The 23266-nt window shown below is 44.4% G+C and overlaps 1 protein-coding gene across 7 annotated transcripts in view; it reads left to right on the top strand.

Moving 5' to 3' along the window:
- adamts14 (ADAM metallopeptidase with thrombospondin type 1 motif, 14) overlaps nt 1-23266 on the top strand; it is a 203173-nt gene that overhangs the window by 141282 nt on the left and 38625 nt on the right. For 6 of the 7 annotated variants that reach the window (XR_015754287.1, XR_015754286.1, XM_087982533.1 and 3 more), the window contains exons 6-7: nt 3883-4039; nt 14840-14945. Coding sequence is in view for 5 of the 7 variants with exons in the window: in XM_087982533.1 (XP_087838659.1) it covers nt 3883-4039; nt 14840-14945 (263 nt within the window). In the remaining 2 variants the exon portion in view is untranslated. The remainder of the gene's footprint in view (nt 1-3882; nt 4040-14839; nt 14946-23266) is intronic. The other variant, XM_043678770.2, reaches the window with a different exon arrangement.

The following is a 23266-nucleotide window of genomic DNA, read 5'->3' as shown; positions in this document are numbered from 1 at the left end:
GTTCTGAATCAGAGTGAGACAGCATGAGATGGAGAAATAAACAATTAGTTGACCCCAAGTTTGCTTTTTAAAAATTTGTTATGGTTGAATATTAACCGAAATGGCATTGACAGTGATAAATGCAACAGCCATCTCAGGGTGGTAATAGTATTTCCCTTGAGAATGTTCTAGTTTTGTGAGAATATCACCAGACATTTTCAGTGAATACGTTTTTCCTGCCATTATTTCTTTCCCTTTTCCTTTCTCCCATCTTTTCCTCTCTATTTCTTCCTCCTCTTTCTTCCACTTACTACGTCTCTCTTCCTTTCCATCTTCCCTTTTCTCATCTCTGTATCTACCTATTTTCTCTTGACCTGCTGTCTTCCTCTCTCCCTCTCCCAATCTCTTCCCCCATTATTCCCCCCTCTTCCACCCACTCATTCCCTAAACTGCTTGAGTTATTTCCAAAATTACTACTTTCCTGCCTCTTGACATTCTATGTTTGAGGTTTATATTAGTTCTTTCTTAATTTTTTGTACTTCGTACAATCTTTAGTCTTTAAAAACAAACACACTGAATTGGACTGTCTAAGTCTTCTGCTTTACCACGTGGAAACCATTTTTCAGATTTGTCAATGTCTTTGCCCATTAATTTCTCTGTAACCTCCTCTGGGTTTACAAGCTTTTGAGATCTCTGCATTCCTGCAATTCTTGATTTTAATTGTTCCGCTGTTGGTGGCCATGCTTTTACCTGCCAAGGTCCTAAACTCTAGAATTCCCTCTTGAAAGCCCTCTAGAAACAAGGATGCATAATCCAGCAATGAGGACTCATCTCTTTGATTTTCCCTAATTTAGTGGACCTCTAATCTCATGGCCAAATATCAAGTCAAATCGATTATTTACTACCAGTAAATTCATTTGGAGAATCTCTGGTAGTAAAGAAATCTAATCCTTTGTTCCAGTCCTTTAAGTTTACCTTAATCATGGTTTAAAAGCCTGATGGTACCTCTCCAAAACACCCTATTTTTGCAGAAAAAACCCAGTTGACTTCAACTGTTTTATCCTCAAACTACCAATGGTTTCCTGGAAAACTCTAGACATGAAGTTAGAACTCTGATCAGATTGTTTCTCAATTTGCGTCCATAATGAGTAAAAAAAAAAATTGAGTTAACTTTTCCACTAAATGAAAACCGAAAGAACTGCGGTTGCTGTAAATTGGAAACAAAAGCAGAAGTTGCTGGAAAAGCTCAACAGGTCTGGCAGCAGCTGTGAAGAGAAATCAAACTTAACGTTTCGGTTCCAGTGCTGAGGGCGGGTCACCGGACTCGAAACATTAATTTTTATTTCTCTTCACAGATGCTACTAGACTTGCTGAGCTTTTCCAGCAACTTCTGCTTTTGTTAACTTTTCCACTGTTACCTTAGCTGTAATGGTCTTTAAAGAGGTTCCTTTTGGAAATCAGGTTGTCAATTCCATAGTTGTAAACATATACTGATATCCTGCTTTTGTTTTTAGTAATGACCGCAATCTACTGTCACACGACTGAGACAGGTTTTAGTTTTATGGATGAGCTCATAATCATCAACCATTATTGCTGTTTGTCTAGCAGTTGCAATCCTTTGTTCCTCAACATGAGTCCTTATTACAGAAAATAGTCAGTTTTTAAATTCCTGTAAGAGCACAATCTCTCAGAGGACTTAATGAGTGGTTTCAGCTTCTAATGCTCATATCCATCTGTCTAAATTTATTTGCTTTACCCTTTTGAATTCAATGCCCAGCCCATTTCATTATGGAAACTTTGCCTATATGCCTTAGGCACTAACTCATGTAGCTAATTTTTTTTAATAGCATCATGATCCTGAGGAACCTTCTGAAGCATAAACTTCCTGTGCTTAACTTGTCAACTTAACTGCATCCAGCTTTCTTTTACCCAATTCAATTGTGTCGCTATTTTCTCAAATGGTATAAAGAATGCATCCTTTTCCTCAAATTTTGGTATGGGGCTGTGTAAACTTAAACATTTCCTGATTGACTTTAAGTGATGACTCCAATTCTCCCCATCAAAACCTGTATCAGTATCTGATGTCTTTTTCAACTGTGTTATTTTAAGCTGACATACATATTATCTCTGTCTTGCCTTCCTTCTCTTTCCCTTTGCAATTCTAATTGTAACAAATCCCCAATATATCTGTCATTTAGACCTAGGCTAACAGAAAACATAGTCAAGGTTTCTGTACTCTACAAGGACTGAGTTTTTTTCTACAAAACAAGTTTACTGTAACCAGCGATAAAACAGATATGAACTGTCAATATATAACTCCACTAGGTTAAATTCTAAACCTTTATAAACCTTCCTCGCCCTCACCTTACACATATATACAGACACAAACAATTAGAATTATAGGTGGAGGGGAAAATGAAAAGTGGAAAAGCAGTTCAATTACCCCAGATCATAGGGTTCTCTGAGATGGTCCTTTTGCTTGTCAGGATTTTCTGTTATAGAGGGCATGTTTTAAAGGTGAGAGAAGAAAGATTTAAAAGGCACCTGAGGGACAGCCTATCACACAGAAGATGGTTCAAATGTGGAATGAACTGCCAGAGGAAGTGGTAGATGCAGGCACAGTGACAATGTTTAAACAACATTTGGACAGGTACATAACTAGGAAATGTTTAGAGTGCTATTGGGCCAAATGCAGGCAAGTGGGATTAGTTTAGTTTGGGAACCATGATCGGCATGAATGATTTGGACCAAAGGGTCTGTTTCCATGTGGTATGACTCTTTTCTCCAAGTTATTTTCCCTTCATTGGAGGCACGGGCCGTTGTTACACTAACTGCAAAGTCTGTTAGTTCCTGGTTAAAACAACATATTGCAGCAGCTAGGCAGGGAATATAAACTGGCTTTTTTGAAGCTTTAGTTGTTTTCTGGGAGAAAACTTCTTGCAGCAATCTGAAGACTTTTGCCTATATCACTCACACCCACAAGCTGTTCAGCTACCTAGAAGGTAATCTGGTAATTGTTGTCAGCCTGATGACCTTGGTCATCCACAACTGGTCACAACCCCACAAACCAATCAGCAACCCAATCTCACTTGGTGCCAGCACATCTCCAAATATCCTCCCCCAATGCTTGATCAAAGCAGCAGTGTAAACACCATTCACAATGAGTTTCCGTAATCTGCTGTCTAAAAGTGCAGCAATTCTTTCCACAGTTCTTCGTTTTAAAACAGTCCCTTTGCCATTTCATTCCCTAGTCGAAAACACAGCGAAAGAAAAAGACACAGTCTTAACACTTCAATTCGATTAAGAGTTTACCTCCTAACCTTAAAAACTTTGTCATTGAATGAAATGGATTATTATTCCTCTTATTCTAAACTGAGGTGTTAATTAAGTTGAACCATGAGTTTGAACGTTATTAGAAGTACAGTTACAGATATAGTAGTTAACTGATTGATTAACCACTTTGTCTATATTAGCATTCTGTACTAAATGATGCAAATGAAAGACTCCAGATATGTGCTGAATTTGTGGATCTTGGGCCTCACAGCAGCTGACATTACCCAACTTGGCCTCTGCAGCTGTGGTTAGAGCGAGATAGAGAGGGGGAAGCATAGATATGGATTTCACTTCACATTATCATATACTTGCCCAAAGAAAATATCAGTAAAGAGTTTTATACTTGAGCAGGTTAGCCAAAGGAAGTGTCTCCTGGAAAATACAAGGTTAAAAGAAATAGTAGTGACAGTTTTGCATCGAGTTATACCTGTGTATAATTTGTGTGTCACAATACAAGAATGCACCAGTTTAAAAAAAAAACACAGATTCGTAAATCCTGAAAAAAATGAAATGGGCGTTTTATTTGGAGCAATACGGAGCTATCTTAGTTAATCTCTCTTCAATTTACAGTCCATTAGCTTAATAGAGCGTGGGAATCCTTCACGAAGTTTAGAACAAGTTTGCCGATGGGCTCACACTCAACAGCGGTCTGATCCAGGACACTCCGAATATCACGACCATGCTATATTCCTTACCAGGCAAGATTTTGGCCCTGCAGGTATGCAAGGTACTGTATTGTTCTCGATCAGGTATGTGCAGTACTGCAGTGTGTGCAGTCTGAATTCTCCATCTGTAAAGGTAACTTCTTTAGATTACAATTATAGACTCAAATCTAATACAACTATATGCTGCATTCCATTGACAAGTTTAAATAGAAGTTGAAAGCAGATATACTGATGTATCTTTAGCCTTATGTGCTATTTTTGAACCATCCAATTTTGAAGCTTACGGCTTCCCGTTCCAACGGCTCCTTTGTTCAGCATAGCATGTTTTTTTCCTTAGATGTCCTTTGCATTCCCAGTCTGCCGTTTAACCTTTTATATCCGTATTGTACTTGAAACGCCTGAGCAGAATTCTCCCTGAATAAATTTCAGCTGCAGAAAATGCCAGAGCTTTGCTTGTTTTTAATTGAGGTTAGTGCCTGAATATGTTCTCTCTGTCTCTTTCTCCATCTCTCTCTCTCTCCCTCTATGTTCTCTCCCTCTCCCTCTCCCTCTCCCTCTCTTCCTCCCTCTCTCTCTCTCTCTCTCTCTCTCTGTCTCTGTCTCTGTCTCTCTCTCTCTCTCCACCCCCACCCCGCCTCTGTCTCTCTCTCACTCTCTCTCTCTCTCTCTCTCACTCTCTCACTCTCACTCTCACTCTCTCTCTCTCTCTCTCTCTCTCTCTCTCTCTCTCTCTCTCTCACTCTCACTCTCTCTCTCTCTCTCTCTCTCTCTCTCTCTCTCTCTCACTCTCACTCTCACTCTCACTCTCACTCTCACTCTCACTCTCACTCTCACTCTCACTCTCACTCTCACTCTCTCTCTCTCTGTGGCATTTATGCTGTGCAACATATTGAAGAACTTGCCTTCCCATTTTAGTTAGTTTTCACATTTACCTAGCAGACTCCTAATGAATATGGTGGCTCCTCTTGTACTTCTTTATATTAGAAAACCAATGCATGATTGTCCAAGTTCAGACTTTATAATGTAAAACAATTGCTTTCTGGTATTGGTAATGTTTTGTAACAGTAGAAGATGTTTTCAATACATTTTATTCTTGTTTTACACTGATTTTAGTTTCATTAATTAAAAAATGTACATATTTCCTTACATCAATAATTAGTTATTGCACAATTGCTGATTATATATGTTGCAACCTATTTAATGTGTGAGTGAACTGTATTTTGCCATATATAAGAGTCATTGTACCATGTTTTTTGACTGCTTAAATATAATCTTCATTTTCTTCATAGCCTATAATTGCTGGCCAGCATTAATAGAATATAACAAAATATTCTCATTTTCTGTCAGTAGAAATAATAAGAACATTTAAATAACAATTGCAGTCAGTGAAAAGTACTCCTCTTTCAGGATGCTAGTTTTTGAGGGGTGCTGTATTCATTATGAGCAGATTAAATTGAGCTTTCTTTTGAGGAGTGGCTTAAATCATCTCTACTAACAGTTCTTCCTGCATGCTCAATTTCCTGAAAAGCTGCACTTGCATGAGCTGCACAAAATTGAATAAACTAATGAGATACACAATTAATAAAACAATTTCTCACCTTCACTGTGCATAGCTGGATAACTGCACACTACTTGATCGAGGGATGTGTGGAAAATGTAGTTTGTTGCTTTTAATTTTTCATATTCAACTTTTGTGTCACGCTGCTGAATGTCTCAATAGCATTGCTAGCATAGCTGTGCTTTACTGAGTTGTGATATATCTCTGGCAGAGCATCTATTTGCAGTACAATGTATGAATTTGATCCATCTGACGAGAGGTTTGTCTGCAGAGATTCTGATTACTCTCACAGGATGTGTTTAAATTCTTCTATGATTGCATTACTTTCACCTTTCTATATGTTGGCAATAATGCTGGAGGAGCTTCTTAATACAAAGTGATCCTTTGCAGCATTGAGGGAGTGGATTTCTTTCCAGTTTGGTTCTACAGCAAACATATAGCACTGGTTAGCTGCTGGCAATCAATGGTATCCTGTACTTGCAGAAGATTGCAATTCCAGCAGAGCTGTGTTCTTGATCCAAATGCTTGTCTCTTTATCCCTTTTAATGCTGCTGGTGAGGTGTCTTTTCTCCTGCTAAACAGCTATCTGTAAGAACAATAGGATGGTTATGGTAGGGGATTTTAACTTTCCAAACATAGACAGGGACTGCCATAGTGTTAAGGGTTTAGATGAAGAAGAATTTAAGTGTGTACAAGACAGTTTTCTCATTCAATATGTGGATGTACCTACCAGAGAAGGGGCAAACCTTGACCTATTCTTGGGAAATAAGGCAGGGCAGGTGACTGAGGTGTCGGTCGGGGAGCACTTTGGGGCCAGCGACCATAATTCTATTAAGAGTCATAGAGGTGCATAGCATGGAAATAGACCCTTCAGTCCAACCCGTCCATGCCGACCAAATATCCCAACCCAATCTAGTCCCCCCCACCTGCCAGCACCCAGCCCATATCCCTCCAAACCCTTCCTATTCATATACCCATCCAAATGCCTCTTAAATGTTGCAATTGTACCAACCTTTAATTTTAAAATTGTGATGGAAAAGGATAGACCAGATCTAAAAGTTGAAGTTCTAAATTGGAGGAAGGCTAATTTTGACAGTAGTAGGCAAAAACTTTCAAAAGCTGATTGGGGGCAGATGTTTGCAGGTAAAGGGCTGGCTGGAAAATGGGAAGCCTTCAAAAATGAGATAATCAGAGTCCAGAAACAGTATATTCCTATTAGGGTGAAAGGAAAGGCTGGTAGGTGTAGGGAAAGCTGGATGACAAGAGAAATTGAGGTTTTGGTTAAGAAGAAGAAGGACGCATATGTCCGGTACAGACAGGATAGATCGAGTGAATCCTTAGAAGAGTATAAAGGCAGTAGGAGTATACTTAAGAGGGAAATAGGAGGGCAAAAAGGGTACTTGAGATAGCTTTGGCAAGTAGGGTTAAGGAGAATCCAGAAGGATTTTATAATACATTAAGGACAAAAGGGTAACTAGGGAGAGAATAGGGCCCCTCATAGATCAGCAAGACAGCCTATGTTGGAACTGCAGGAGATGGGAGAGATACTAAACAAATATATTACATCATTGTTTACTGTGGATAAGGATATGGAAGATAGAGAGTGTAGGGAAATAGATGGTGACATTTTGAAAAATGTCTGAATTACATAGGAGGTGGTGCTGGATGTCTTGAAATGCATGAAAGTGAATAAATCCCCAGGACCTGATCAGTGTACCCTAGAACTCTGTGGGAAGCTAGAGAAGTGATTGCTGGGCCTCTTGCTGAGATATTTGTATCATCGGTGGTCACAGGTGAGGTGCTGGAAGACTAGAGGTTAGCTACTGTGGTGCCACTATTTAAGAGGAGTGATAAGGACAAGCCAGGGAACTATTGACCAGTGAGCCTGATACTGCTGGTGGGCAAGTTGTTGGAGGGAGTCCTGAGGGACAGAATGTACATGTATTTGGAAAGGCAAGGACTGATCAGGGATAGTCAACATGGCTTTGTGTGTGGGAAATCATGTGTCACAAACTTGATTGAGTTTTTTTAAGAAGTAACAAAGAGGATTGATGAAGGCAGAGCGGTAGATGCGATCTGTATGGACTTCAGTAAGGTGTTTGACAAGGTTCCTCATGGGAGACTGGTTAGCAAGGTTAGATCTCATAGAATACAGGGTGACTAACTATTCGGATGCAGAACTGGCTTGAAGGTAGGAGACAGAGGGTGGTGGTGGAGGGTTGCTTTTCAGACTGGAGGCCTGTGACCAGTGGAGTGCCCCAAGGATCAGTGCTGGATCCACTGCTTTTAGTCATATATAAATGATTTGGATGTGCACATAGGAGGGCTAGTTAGTAAGGTTGCGGATGACACCAAAATTAGAGATATAGTGGATAGTGAAGAAGGTTACCTCAGAGTACAATGGGATCTTGATCAGATGGGCCAATGGGCTGATGAGTGGCAGATGGAGTTTAATTTAGATAAATGGGAGGTGCTGCATTTTGGAAAAGCAAACTGGATCAGGACTAATACAGTGTTGCTGAAGAAAGAGACCTTAGAGTGCAGGTGCATAGTTGCTTGAAAGTAGAGTTGCAGGTAGATAGGATAGTGAAGAAGACTTTCCTGTATTGGTCAGAGTATTGAGTACAGGAGTTGGGAGGTCTTGTTGTAGCAGTACCGGACATTGGTTAGACCACTTTTGGAATATTGCAATTCTGGTCTCCCTCCTATTGCAAGGATGTTGTGAAACTTGAAAGGGTTCAGAAAAGATTTACAAGGATGTTGCCAGGGTTGGAGGATTTCAGCTATTGGGAGAGGCTAAATAGGCTAGGGCTGTTTTCCCTGGAGCGTCAGAGGCTGAGGGGTGACCTTACAGAGGTTTATAAAGTCATGAGGGGCATAGATAGGATAAACTAACAACATTTTTCCCTAGGGTGGGGAAGTCCAGAACCAGAGGGCATAGGCTTAGGATAAGAAGGGAAAAACTTAAAAGGACATAAGGGGCAATTTTTCACACTCGAGGTGGAGTGTGTATGGAATGAACTGCCAGAGGAAGTGGTAGCGGCTGGTACAATTGCAGCATTTAAAAGGCATCTGGATGGGTATATGAATAGGAAGGGTTTAGAGGGGTATGGGACAAGTGCTGGCAAATGGGACTAGATTAATTTAGGATATCTGGTCAGCATGGACAAGTTGGACCGAAGAGTCTCTTTCCATGCTGTACATCTCTATATCTCTATGACATGTTCAGTTGTGAAAATGTGTTGCTGGAAAAGCGCAGCAGGTCAGGCAGCATCCAGGTAACAGGAGAATCGACGTTTCGGGCATAAGCCCTTCTTCAGGAATGAGGAATGTTTGTCCAGCAGGCTAAGATAAAAGGTAGGGAGGAGGGACTTGGGGGAGGGGCGTCGGAAATGTGATAGGTGGAAAGAGGTCAAGGTGAGGGTGATAGGTCAAACTGGGGTGGGGGCGGAGAGGTCAGGAAGAAGATTGCAGGTTAGGAAGGCGGTGCTGAATTCGATGGATTTGACTGAGACAATGTGGGGGGAGGGGAAATGAGGAAACTGGTGAAATCCGAGTTCATCCCTTGTGGTTGGAGGGTTCCAGGCGGAAGATGAGGCGCTCTTCCTCCAACCGTCGTGTTGTTGTGGTCTGGCGATGGAGGACTCCAAAGACCTGCATATCCTTGGTGGAGTGGGAGGGGAAGTTGAAGTGTTGAGCCACAGGGTGGTTGGGTTGGTTGGTCCGGGTGTCCCAGAGGTGTTCTCTGAAACGCTCCGTAAGTAGCCGGCCTGTCTCCCCAATATAGAAGAGGCCACATCGGGTGCAGAGGATGCAATAGATGATGTGTGTGGAGGTGCAGGTGAATCTGTGGCGGATATGGAAGTTTCCTTTGGGGCCTTGCAGGGAGGTGAGGGGGGAGGTGTGGGCGCAAGTCTTGCACCTCCTGCGGTTGCAGGGGAAAGTGCCGGGAGTGGAGGTTGGGTTGGTGGGGGGGTGTGGATCTGACGAGGGAGTCACGGAGGGAGTGGTCTTTACGGAATGCTGATAGAGGAGGGGAGGGAAATATATCCTTGGTGGTGGGGTCCGTTTGGAGGTGGCGGAAATGATGGCGGATGATGCGCTGTACATGGAGATTGGTGGGGTGGTAGGTGAGGACCAGTGGGGTTCTGTCCTGGTGGCGGTTGGAGGGGCGGGGTTCAAGGGCGGAGGAGCGGGAAGTGGAAGAGATGCGGTGGAGGGCATCGTCGACCACGTCGGGGGGTAAATTGCGGTCCTTGAAGAAGGAGGCCATCTGCATTGTACGTTTTTGGAACTGGTCCTCCTGGGAGCAGATGCGGCGGAGTCGAAGGAATTGGGAGAATGGGATGGCGTTTTTACAGGGGGCAGGGTGGGAGGAGGTGTAGTCCAGGTAGCTGTGGGAGTCGGTCGGTTTGTAGTAGATGTCCGTGTTGATTCGGTCGCCTGAGATAGAAATAGAAAGGTCGAGGAAGGGGAGGGAGGAATCTGAGACTGTCCAGGTGAATTTGAGGTCGGGGTGGAAGGTGTTGGTGAAGTGGATGAACTGTTCAACCTCCTCGTGGGAGCACGAGGTGGCGCCGATACAGTCATCAATGTAGCGGAGGAAAAGGTGGGGGGTGGGGCCAGTGTAGTTGCGGAAGATGGACTGTTCCACATATCCTACGAAGAGGCAGGCGTAGCTGGGGCCCATGCGGGTGCCCATGGCTACTCCTTTCGTTTGGAGGAAGTGGGAGGATTGGAAAGAGAAGTTGTTCAGGGTGAGGACCAGTTCAGTCAGTCGAAGGGGGGTGTCAGTGGAAGGGTACTGGTCGGTACGGCGGGAAAGGAAGAAGCGGAGGGCTTTGAGTCCTTCGTGATGGGGGATGGAGGTGTACAGGGAATGGATGTCCATGGTGAAAATAAGGCGTTGGGGACCGGGGAAGCGAAAATCATGGAGCAGGTGGAGGGCATGGGTGGTGTCCTGAACGTAGGTGGGGAGTTCTTGGACTAAGGGGGACAGGACGGTGTCAAGGTATGCGGAGGTGAGTTCGGAGATGAGGGCAGGAGTAGGCGGAGACAATGGGTCGGCCGGGGCAGTCAGGTTTGTGGATTTTGGGCAGGAGTTAGAAGCGGGCGGTGCGGGGTTGTGGGACTATGAGGTTGGAGGCGGTGGATGGGAGATCCCCCGAGGTGATGAGGTTATGGGTATTCTGGGAGATGATGGTTTGGTGGTGGGGGGTGGGGTCTTGGTCAAGGGGGCAGTAGGAGGAGGTATCTGCGAGCTGGCGTTTGGCCTCAGCGGTGTAAAGGTCGGTGCGCCAAACTACTACCGCGCCTCCTTTGTCTGCTGGTTTGATAGTGAGGTTGGGGTTGCAACGGAGGGAGTGGAGGGCTGCGCGTTCCGAGGGTGAGAGGTTGGAGTGGGTGAGAGGGGTGGGGAAGTTCAGGTGGCGGTTAATATCGCGGCGGCAGTTGGCTATGAAGAGGTCGAGGGCAGGTAGGAGGCCAGCACGGGGTGGCCAGGTGGATGGGGTGTGTTGGAGGCGTGACCTCCAAACGGACCCCACCACCAAGGATATATTTCCCTCCCCTCCCCTATCAGCATTCCGTAAAGACCACTCCCTCCGTGACTCCCTTGTCAGATCCACACCCCCCATCAACCCAACCTCCACTCCCAGCACGTTCCCCTGCAACCACAGGAGGTGCAAGACTTGCGCCCACACCTCCCCCCTCACCTCCCTCCAAGGCCCCAAAGGAAACTTCCATATCCGCCACAGATTCACCTGCACCTCCACACACATCATCTATTGCATCCTCTGCACCCGATGTGGCGGCCTCTATATTGGGGAGACAGGCCGGCTACTTGCGGAGCGTTTCGGAGAACACCTCTGGGACACCCGCACCAACCAACCCAACCACCCTGTGGCTCAACACTTCAACTCCCCCTCCCACTCCACCAAGGATATGCAGGTCTTTGGATTCCTCAATCGCCAGACCACAACAACACGACGGTTGGAGGAAGAGCGCCTCATCTTCCGCCTAGGAACCCTCCAACCACAAGGGATGAACTCGGATTTCACCAGTTTCCTCATTTCCCCTCCCCCCACGTTGTCTCAGTCAAATCCATCGAATTCAAAACCGCCTTCCTAACCTGCAATCTTCTTCCTGACCTCTCCGCCCCCACCCCAGTCTGACCTATCACCCTCACCTTGACCTCTTTCCACCTATCACATTTCCGACGCCCCTCCCCCAAGTCCCTCCTCCCTACCTTTTATCTTAGCCTGCTGGACAAACTTCCTCATTCCTGAAGAAGGGCTTATGCCCGAAACGTCGATTCTCCTGTTCCCTGGATGCTGCCTGACCTGCTGCGCTTTTCCAGCAACACATTTTCAGCTCTGATCTCCAGCATCTGCAGTCCTCTCTTTCTCCTCAAACATGTTCAGTTGTGCCAGGTTGGAAGAGGGCATCAGCTGGAACTTTGAAATGGCACCACTGGCATGATGTCCATGACTCCATTGACTCCAACTGCGTTTCTCGCTACCTCGTAAAGGCAGTCAACATAATCAAAGACTCTTCCCACGCCAGCTATAACCTATTCCAACCTCTTCTGTCAGGCAGAAGATACAAAAGCTCAAACACTCAGACCAACAGATTCAAGAACAGCTTCTTCCTCACAGTTAATAGACTTCTGAATGGACCTTACAAATTTCCAATTTAATGTTGATCTTGCTCATTGTGCACCTTCTCTGCAGCCTCACTCTGTAATCCTCACTCTGTCCCATTACCCTGATGCACTATGTATGGTATGATCTGCCTGTACTGCACACAAAACAAAACTTTTCACAGTACCCAGGTACATGTGACAGTAATAAATGAGATGAAATCAAATCATATCATAACCTGTGCGTTTTGCAGACTTCTGGCAGACATTAACTGTGTGAGAGTTCACACTCTGCCCAGCAAGGCAGTTGTTCACCTCCCAAGTTTACACCATACTGCAGGAAGGTATTTTGGACCTTTAAAAACAAAACAAAACCTGGCAAACAATTCCAGCACCTTACCTTGCAACCTAATAAAAAGCTTTTTACAATGCACTATATCAATCTGTTTCTTATTAAAATTTATTTAGATTGCATTAGAGCATAAAATTATGTTTTCAGTTTATTCAAAAATATGAATCTGGAATTTCTGATTTCCCTTATCCTTGGCATTTATTTTATCTCTCCTTTGTAACCTTTAACTGGTCCAACTGGAGATAGGGAACAACTCCTGGGGGTTTGATAAAACCCTTTGTTGATGCGGCAGCTGGGAAGGTTGGAAGCTATGGTAAATTTACCTCATTTTTTTTCATCTTGTGTCTGCTTTTACTCGTGACCCTGTGGACAGAATGCAAGGGGTAAATTGTGGGCATACATCATAAGTATTTTGTCAATCCCTGGAAAAGTACTGTATTTGGAACGTTCAAATGTTGAATTTTTAAAGTCCATTTCATCATTAACTTTTGGTGTCATTTCTTGTGGCACTGGATGCTCTAGATTCCTTCAAATTTGATTCTTTTGAGACGTTTATTTAAAGAGCTTTTGCCAATGGAACAGAATCTAGCAAAGGGTGAAAACAATATGGGAGGAGATTTAAAGCTGCAGCTGCTTGAAGTTAATACAAAATGGAGGTGTGAATACAGAGTGTAGACATTCTTCTGTCACTGGGAAATTGAGCTGTAATCCAGCTCAGAATATGGCTGAAAATTCAACGGAAGGGTGTGCTAAGTCATTTGCTATTTTACTGAACTAAAACTTGAAGTAATTTCACACACAATGAAGACATGACTAGGTGACATGCTTTTTCTAAGGTTGACTTGAGGCAGGCTGTTGATGCACAGATAATTTTACACTGTGCAGGAATGCGTGTTACTAATACTGATAATTATTTCACACTGGACTCTCTGCATTTGGAGTTCCAGTCTTGGTGAGCAGGAAAGTAGTAAAGAAATATAGTCTTCATATGAACTGAGCTGTTTTAAGAAACAAAGTAATAAACTGAAGTGATGTGAACTGGCCTCGGGCCAAATCCACGACCACTTCCGCCTAGAAGGGCAAGGGCAGCAGATGCTTGGGAATAGCACCACCTGCAAGTTCCCTTCCAAGCCACTCGCCATCCTGACTTGGAAATGTATCGCTGTTCCTTCACTGTTACTGGGTCAAAATGCTGGAATGCCCTCCCAAAGAGGATTGTGGATTAGTCGACAACACATGGACTGTAGTGGATCAAGAAAGCAGCTCACCAGCACCTTCTCAAGGGCAACTAGGGATAGGCAGGAACTGCTAGTCTAGCCAGCCACAAGTGAATAAAAATATTATATCAGTTTAGATTTAAAGAGGTCAGGTAAACCATTTTTCATGTGTGAGCTATCCTGTTCGAAGAGATCCAGTTCACTAATACCTGTTTTATACTTCAAAAAAATGTTTCATTGATCAAATTGACAGAGAGAACCAATACTTCAAGTCATTTAGTATATATCAACCTAAAATTTTAGTTAACTATATTATACTGTGAACTCTTAACTATTTCGAGAGAGTTTGCTTTAGGCTCAAATGTAGCAAAAATGACACGTCAATTCTTCTGTTAAAAGTGGAAAGAGGAATTCAATCTTTCTGCATTCATCATTTATATGGTGATGTCCCTCATTAATCTCGGGCTGTTATTTTCATTCAATCGATCTATATAGTTTTTTTTTATTGAAAGCAGTTAATTCCTCGGCTTAATGCTTTAAAACTTTGTCTGCTATTGACATTATGAAAGCCAGTGCACAGCTGTGATTTTAATTTTTAAGAAAAACATATTTGACCTCAATGTATTTGTTTTTCCTCTGAAATGAAAGTTATTTGAACATTTTGCAGCATTCTTTTTTGGCAAAGGGGAAATGAAACAGAAAACTCTGGAAGGTCAGGCAGCATCTGCAGAGAGGAAAACAGAGTTAACCTGGTTTCAAGTCAGTTGCTGTCTGATCTGCTGAATATTTTCAGGACTCACTGTTTTTGTTTCAGATTTCCAGCATCCATAGTATCCTACTTCTCAATTTATGGTGTAGGAGACATTTTATATTGATACTTCAGTTTGCACTTGAAGTCTTCCTGAAGGTCTACACAGCTGTGAGGTTTATAAACTGTGTGTGTGTGTGTGTGTGTGTGTGTGTGTGTGTGTGTGTGTGTGTGTGTGGGGGCAGGGGGGGAAGGAGTGTGTGTGCGCGTGCACACGCAGGTGAAATGTACTTGTACTAGTGCTGCCCAGGCTTTCTCATGAACTCTCTGCTCTGTATTGTGCTTAGGTTATGCTCCAGTGACAGGCATGTGCCATCCACTTCGAAGCTGTACACTCAACCATGAAGATGGATTTTCCTCTGCATTTGTGGTAGCCCATGAAACTGGTCACGTGTAAGTGTGTATTGCTGCCAAAGCACTCCCATGTAAACCAAGTTACAAGCTCTGGGGTGCAAAATAAGTACTTGGCCCTATCCGTGTTGGTAAATGAATTGAGTGAAAGGGGGAGAAGTAATATTTAACTACAACATGAAACACGATTCACACAACTATACGAAAATGTATGTGTACTATAACATAATATATAAATATGAACAATAACAAATGCTGTTATTGCAGGCAATATAGTGTAAAATTAAATGATGCAGTATCAGTCCCAACCATATCAGGAACTCATCATATCATTGATTCTGTCCAATATTCTCCTCCCGAGGAGACATGTTCTTCCAGGCAAATGTCAGACCCTTTCTCTGGTTTGTTAACACATAAACACTTGGCTCCCTCTAAGAAGGGATTTTTAGTTCCCATAAACGTTCAGTAAGCTTCTCCTTGGTCTTCTGTGCTTAGGTAATTGTACAAATCAAAATGACAGGAGTTTTCGAATAGTAGTACTTACAAGTCACCACTTTTCCACAGCTAGCAAGCAAAAAGATCAGGCTACCTTTTGACACACACCTCAATATCACCGTGACAATATCAAGTTCAGAAAACTTCGATTATTATGAGCTGGTGATTCATTTTCTATGAAATTGCTTATGGACAGTAAATCTAGTACGGCAAAAGCAAAACTTTAAGGACTTTGTGATCCTTTCCTAGTTCCTCTCCTTTATCCCTGCCTCACACACCCCTCCTTATCCCTGCCTCACGTTCCCCTCCTTATCCCTGCCTCATATGCCCCTCCTTATCCCTGCCTCACGCTCCCCTCCTTATCCCTGCCTCACGCTCCCCTCCTTATCCCTGCCTCACGCTCCCCTCCTTATCCCTGCCTCACGCTCCCCTCCTTATCCCTGCCTCACGCTCCCCTCCTTATCCCTGCCTCACGCTCCCCTCCTTATCCCTGCCTCACGCTCCCCTCCTTATCCCTGCCTCACTCTCCCCTCCTTATCCCTGCCTCACTCTCCCCTCCTTATCCCTGCCTCACTCTCCCCTCCTTATCCCTGCCTCACACGCCCCTCCTTATCCCTGCCTCACGCTCCCCTCCTTATGCCTGCCTCACGCTCCCCTCCTTATGCCTGCCTCACGCTCCCCTCCTTATCCCTGCCTCACGCTCCCCTCCTTATGCCTGCCTCACGCTCCCCTCCTTATGCCTGCCTCACGCTCCCCTCCTTATGCCTGCCTCACGCTCCCCTCCTTATGCCTGCCTCACGCTCCCCTCCTTATGCCTGCCTCACGCTCCCCTCCTTATGCCTGCCTCACGCTCCCCTCCTTATGCCTGCCTCACGCTCCCCTCCTTATGCCTGCCTCACGCTCCCCTCCTTATGCCTGCCTCACGCTCCCCTCCTTATGCCTGCCTCACGCTCCCCTCCTTATGCCTGCCTCACGCTCCCCTCCTTATGCCTGCCTCACGCTCCCCTCCTTATGCCTGCCTCACGCTCCCCTCCTTATGCCTGCCTCACGCTCCCCTCCTTATGCCTGCCTCACGCTCCCCTCCTTATGCCTGCCTCACGCTCCCCTCCTTATGCCTGCCTCACGCTCCCCTCCTTATGCCTGCCTCACGCTCCCCTCCTTATGCCTGCCTCACGCTCCCCTCCTTATGCCTGCCTCACGCTCCCCTCCTTATGCCTGCCTCACGCTCCCCTCCTTATGCCTGCCTCACGCTCCCCTCCTTATGCCTGCCTCACGCTCCCCTCCTTATGCCTGCCTCACGCTCCCCTCCTTATGCCTGCCTCACGCTCCCCTCCTTATGCCTGCCTCACGCTCCCCTCCTTATGCCTGCCTCACGCTCCCCTCCTTATGCCTGCCTCACGCTCCCCTCCTTATGCCTGCCTCACGCTCCCCTCCTTATGCCTGCCTCACGCTCCCCTCCTTATGCCTGCCTCACGCTCCCCTCCTTATGCCTGCCTCACGCTCCCCTCCTTATGCCTGCCTCACGCTCCCCTCCTTATGCCTGCCTCACGCTCCCCTCCTTATGCCTGCCTCACGCTCCCCTCCTTATGCCTGCCTCACGCTCCCCTCCTTATGCCTGCCTCACGCTCCCCTCCTTATGCCTGCCTCACGCTCCCCTCCTTATGCCTGCCTCACGCTCCCCTCCTTATGCCTGCCTCACGCTCCCCTCCTTATGCCTGCCTCACGCTCCCCTCCTTATGCCTGCCTCACGCTCCCCTCCTTATGCCTGCCTCACGCTCCCCTCCTTATGCCTGCCTCACGCTCCCCTCCTTATGCCTGCCTCACGCTCCCCTCCTTATGCCTGCCTCACGCTCCCCTCCTTATGCCTGCCTCACGCTCCCCTCCTTATGCCTGCCTCACGCTCCCCTCCTTATGCCTGCCTCACGCTCCCCTCCTTATGCCTGCCTCACGCTCCCCTCCTTATGCCTGCCTCACGCTCCCCTCCTTATGCCTGCCTCACGCTCCCCTCCTTATGCCTGCCTCACGCTCCCCTCCTTATGCCTGCCTCACGCTCCCCTCCTTATGCCTGCCTCACGCTCCCCTCCTTATGCCTGCCTCACGCTCCCCTCCTTATGCCTGCCTCACGCTCCCCTCCTTATGCCTGCCTCACGCTCCCCTCCTTATGCCTGCCTCACGTGCCCCTCCTTATGCCTGCCTCACGCGCCCCTCCTTATGCCTGCCTCACACGCCCCTCCTTATGCCTGCCTCACACGCCCCTCCTTATCCCTGCCTCTGTTCCTGCTTCGAATCTGTTGTATACTTAACATTTTCTGCTTTTGACAACAGGTTGCTAATCTGAAAAATTCGGTCTGTTTCTCTCTTAGTGGGTGCTGCTTGACCTCCTGGGCATTTCCAACATTTTGTATTTTCTTTGTTTCAGTTTTTGTGGGAGTTTGTCAATTAGTTTGCTTTTCTGATGGATTAATTACTAGGCAATTTTCACTTGGGATTTCCTGTTGCGTTTGCTGATTTTTTAATGGGATTTAACACACCTAATGCTAAAAAGGATTTGTAATAGGAATATGTTTGTTACATAAATTTCTTGAGATCATTTGGATGCTGTTCTGCTAGAAATGTTTACATTCTGGTAGTTCCATCACATTACTAGCATTTTAATCTTTTAAAAAGTCAGAAAATGTACAGATACCATTTTTGGCTGCAGTCAAGACAAGATTATCTCAAATCTAAAGATGTTTTTTGATTAGATTAGCTTACAGTGTTGAAATGCACCCTTCGGCCCAACAAGTCCACACCAATCTTCCGGGTGCTCCGGTTTCCTCCCACAGTCACAAAGATGTGCAGGCCAGGTGAATTGGCCATGCTAAATTGCCCGTAGTGTTAGGTGAAGGGGTAAATGTAGGGGTGTGGGTGGTTTTGTTTCAGCGGGTCAATGTGGACTTGTTGGGCCGAAGGGCCTGTTTCCTCACTGTAAGTAATCTAATCTAATCTAACCCACCCAGACCCATTTCCCTCTGACTAATGCACCTAGCACTATGGGCAGTTTTAGCATGGCCAATCCTCCTGACCTGCACATCTTTGGACTGTGTGAGGAAACCGGAGCACCAGGAGGAAACCCACGCAGACACAGGGAGAATGTGCAAACTCCACACAGACAGTCGCAGAGGCTGGAATTGAACCTGGGACCCTGGTGCTGTGAGGCAGCAGTGCTAACCACTGAACCACCGTGCCGCCCTTTTTGTTATGGAAAGAGCAAAAAGGAATATAGGTGCAACTCAACAACAGAGAGCAATATCTTTCTTACTTCTTTTTTGATTTCTTCAATTCATTTCAAAATGCATCAGTATAGTGTAAATATTTCAGTGTTAGAATTCAGCAATATCTATTATTTACCCGCAATATCCATTATGCACAGGTTAGAAATTGCAGTCAGTATTGTTCTTCTATGTATATTGGCTGCAGACTCCTCTGTATCATTTTCATAAGTTAACATCCTACCCGAACTAGTGAAGAAGGTTGAAGTAATTGAAGTGCTCATGTAAGAACAACATTGAAGGTAGTTTACCTACATTAACTAGACAAGAGCAATCCCAACATCATCTGATCCATGAAGATCCCACCTTCTTGGCCTCGCCTGAGTCGTGGTGACCTCATTTTTGTATTTCAAAAATATACTTTATTCAAATAAATCTTTATATACATAGTCACTGAAGCAGATTGGTTCTGTACAGTACTATATGAAGGAACAAACAAACACTGGAGTTTGATTCTATCCAACAAACAAACCGAAGGCATTACTTCCTTGTGTAAGACAATATTTACATATATTTCAGTGGCCAGGAAGTCTGATAATCAAACAGACCCCTGTTTAACTTCAGCAGAAATATCTCAAACAATGGTTAAACCTCTCTCCCCCCCCCCCCCAACCCCCTTGCCCCTTAGTGGCACCTGCCCTAAGCTTTACTGCATTCCTCATCACATAGTCCTGGATCTTGTTAAGCCACCATTACCAGTCATCTCTTTCTAATGAGAGAGCAGCCATATGGGCCTTTGTGACTGCGGAAACTTTACCATACCTTTTACCTTATAGTATCTGCATTATGCAAACGTTTCCTCATTTACTGTGTAACATACTCAATGATAGAAAAATGGTGGCAATATTTGCAAGGTTCTCACGGATACCGTTAGATTAGCTTCCATGCTACACTGCTCTGAATGCGGTGTTCGTGGTGAAGGTTGTGTATGAGCACCATCTGGTGGATCCAGTTAGAATGGCTTCGATTTGTTGATGTTCAAACCACCAAAGACTGCAGCAACACGATTGAATTGAATTGAATTTATCATCGCGTGTACTGAGGCACAGTGAAAAGCTTTGTCTTTCGAGCAATACAGGCAGATCACAGAGTTAAATAGCATAGATAAGTAAATAATAGGTAAATAGCAGCAAAAACAAAAACACAGGTACAGGTGAATGCCATGAATTTGTGAATCCATTCAGTACTCTAACAGCAGTAGGGTAGAAACTGTTTCAAAACCGGCTGGTGCATGTATTCAGGCTTCTGTACCTTCTCCCCAATGGTAGAGGTTGTAGAAAAGCATTGCCATAGTGGGATGGATCTTTGAAAATGCTGGCGGCCTTTCCTTGACAGCGGGCCTGGTAGATGGATTCTATAGATGGGAGGTTGGCCTTTGTGATTGTCCGGACCAAGTTCACCACTCGCTGTAACCATCTCCAATCTTGAATGGTACAGTTGCCATACCAGGTTTTGATACATCCAAACAGAATACTCTCGATGGCACACCTATAAAAGTTGGCAAGGGTATTCACTATCATGCCGAATTTTCTCAGCTGCCTGAAGAAGAAGAGACGTTGGGCCTTTGTAACCGGTGCGTCCACATGAAGACTCCAAGAAAGCTTGTTGACCGCTTCCAGGAGCTTGACACTCTCCACTCATTCCAACTCTGTGCTGTTAATGTGGGGGGGAATGAGTAACATCCCACTGAAAGTTAATAAGCATTCCTTGGTTTTGCCGGCATTGAGATCTAGGTTGTTCCCAGTGCACCATTTTTCCAAGTCTTCCACCTCCCGTCTGTAGTCTGTTTCGTCGCCATCTGAGGTTCGACCGACTATGGTGATGTCATCAGTGAACTTGTAAGTGGCATTAATCTGGTATTTGGTGATACAGTCATGGGTATACAGTGAGTACAGTAGGGGACTGACTACGCACCCATGGGGGGCTCCAGTGTTGAGTGTTAATGAGGATGAAATATTGTCCCCAGTCCTCACTGATTGTGGCCTGTAGGTCAGGAAACTGAGGATCCAGTTGCAGAGAGTGAGACTTAGTCCGAGATCACTAAATTCAGTAACAGAACATAGTAACAAAGGAGTGGACTATTCAGCTCTGTGAGTCTTTTCAGGCATTCAATTCAGTCAAAGCTGATCTGTACCTAACTCCATTTACCCACTTTAACTTCAGATCCTTGGTGTGTGATGATGCTATGGCTTTAAGAGGTGTGTTTTGCCCTTGTCTTTTTTTTTTTCAGCAGAGGGGTTGAGACAGAGGTGAGGAACGGTCTGCTTCAAGCCAATAAAGTAAACAGCTTGTGAGGCCTTGGGTTTTTTAACATTTTGGAACAATAGAAGCAGCCTGAATGGTTGGGGTCAAGCTCCCACAGAACCAGGATTTTAGCTTTTAGTTTTCAATATTTGTCAGGATTGTGAAAGTTGCTACATCTCTCTCTCTCTCTCTCTCTTTGCTACAGCAAAAAGCTTGTATGTGAGACAATCTATGTGACTGAATTTTCCTTTGCCAAGGGAATGCTTACAGGATGTTACTATATTGGAACAGTTAAGGAGCAGTTTATCATTTTCTTAAGTATTTTGTTAGAATTAGTCAAACCAATTCTTTTCTTCTATTTTTCTTTTGTCTGCATTTTAACTATAGTGTATGAATAAAGTGTTGCTTCAAGCCTGATATTTTTACCAATCGAATTGCATCCGGAACCTAATGCCTGGTACTTGCCTTTAAAACAAGAAAAAGTTAGGGTCTAGGCTATCTCCTGAACATGTTTTAAGGGAATTTGATCTGATCCATACAAACTGGAGGCTTTTGTTGGGATCAAGCTCTCTAATTCCATATTGGATTTAGGATTATTGGACTCAAAGGCAGTGAGTGGTAAGTGTTAATGGTTTTTATTTCAGGTGTTGCATTCAGTTGGTTGAAATAAGATGTGCCTTGTGTAGAAATAGCTCTTTCAGTCACTAAGAGTTTCCTGGGGGTGAAAGAAGTCCCTTTGGGAGTTTTACAGTAAGTGAGCATGGCAAAGTTTTTGGAATTAGCAGACAAGTTGAGGTTGTAGTTGCCTGTGTCTGTGAGAAAAGGAGAAATAATTTTAGTAGTAGTTGTACATTTGCAATCAGAAACATTGAAGATTGCTAAACTTCAGTTATAAATGAAGTAGCTTGAATTAGAGGCAATAGCAAGGGAAAAGGGAAGAATAGCCCTGGCAAAAGGAAAGAGAAAAGGAAATGAAACAGTTTGAATTGTGATTAAATCACAGGAGAAAGAAAAGGAAAGGATGGCCTTCGCACAAGTTAAAGGGAAAAAAAGAGAGTTTTTGAACTTCAGAGGTTGGAAATGAGAATTCAAAATGGACTTAAAATGGCGGAGATTGAGGTGAAAGGTCAGAATAGTGATGAGGTCAGTGATGGAGAGCAAACCCATTGGGGCCAAAAGCCTGGTGGGGATCAGTTTAAATATGGCTAAACATTGCCCAAGTTCGACAAGAAAGATGTAGAAGCTTTTGCATTTCATTTGAGAAGGTGGCTAAACAAATGAAATAGCCAATAACCATGTGGGTTTTGTTGATCCTAACAATGTTGGTAGGTAGAAAATGCCATCTTAAGTACATACGAGCTAATGTCAGAAGCCGACAGACAACATTTTATGAATCTAAGGATGGAACCTGGTCAAATGTATATAGTTTGAAAGAAGCAAGCTCAGTAATTTTGGTAGGTGGATAAGGGCATTGAAAATAGATCAAAGATACCATGCTTTGAGAGAGACAAATATTTTGGAGGAGTTCAAAAATTTTCTTCTTGAAGTAATGAGAACTCGTGGAAGAGCAAAGAATTAAGACTGCAAGATTAGCAGCAGGAATGGCAGGTGATTATGAGCTGGTTCATAAATCAAAGTTTGGCTACCAACATCAGTCTTAATCTGTGAGGGATAGAAAGTGAGGAAAAGAGAAATCCTCAGATGGTAAAGGAAAAGGAGATCTCATTGAAGATATTAAAGAGAGTTTACCACAGGGTAAAAAGGAAATCCCAAGAAGGGGAAATAGACAGGGAAAAAAAACTCAGGTGTTTTCAGGCCACATGAAGTCATTGTATTGGTGATTTAGAATAAGCATTGGGAAGATGAATGTGGGAAAACAGGATAAGCCAGTGAGTTTTGAAATGGTAAAAGAAAGCACATGCAAGTTTAAAAAAAACTGCAAAAGAATGTACAACCTGATCAGGGGTTGGTTGAGAAAAAAAGAATTTACTCGCATGGCTAAGGTTTATGTATGCCAGGTGGAGTAGGTAAAGAAATTAAAATCTTAAGAGATACAGGAGCAAATCAATCTTTGATGATGAGAGATGAGGAGATGCGTAATTCAGAAGGCTGAAAAGCCAGTGGAAAATCGGACAACTGAGGCGTTACAGGAAGTATATCCTGGGATTTCACCTGACCATGTGTAAAAATCATGTTGACCGCTTACAGTCATGACGATCCAGAGGGTTGGAATAAAGGAATTCTATGTATGCATTTTGTAATTAGGGATGCACCTAATGAAACAATTCAATTCAGTTCATTTGAGGTGAAAGG

This window comes from Chiloscyllium plagiosum, unplaced genomic scaffold (assembly GCF_037043375.1).
Source record: "Chiloscyllium plagiosum isolate Xiang-an unplaced genomic scaffold, Cpla_swu_hap1 HiC_scaffold_43, whole genome shotgun sequence".
In the NCBI taxonomy this organism is placed as follows: domain Eukaryota; kingdom Metazoa; phylum Chordata; class Chondrichthyes; order Orectolobiformes; family Hemiscylliidae; genus Chiloscyllium; species Chiloscyllium plagiosum.
This window is presented reverse-complemented; position numbering and strand designations above follow the sequence as displayed.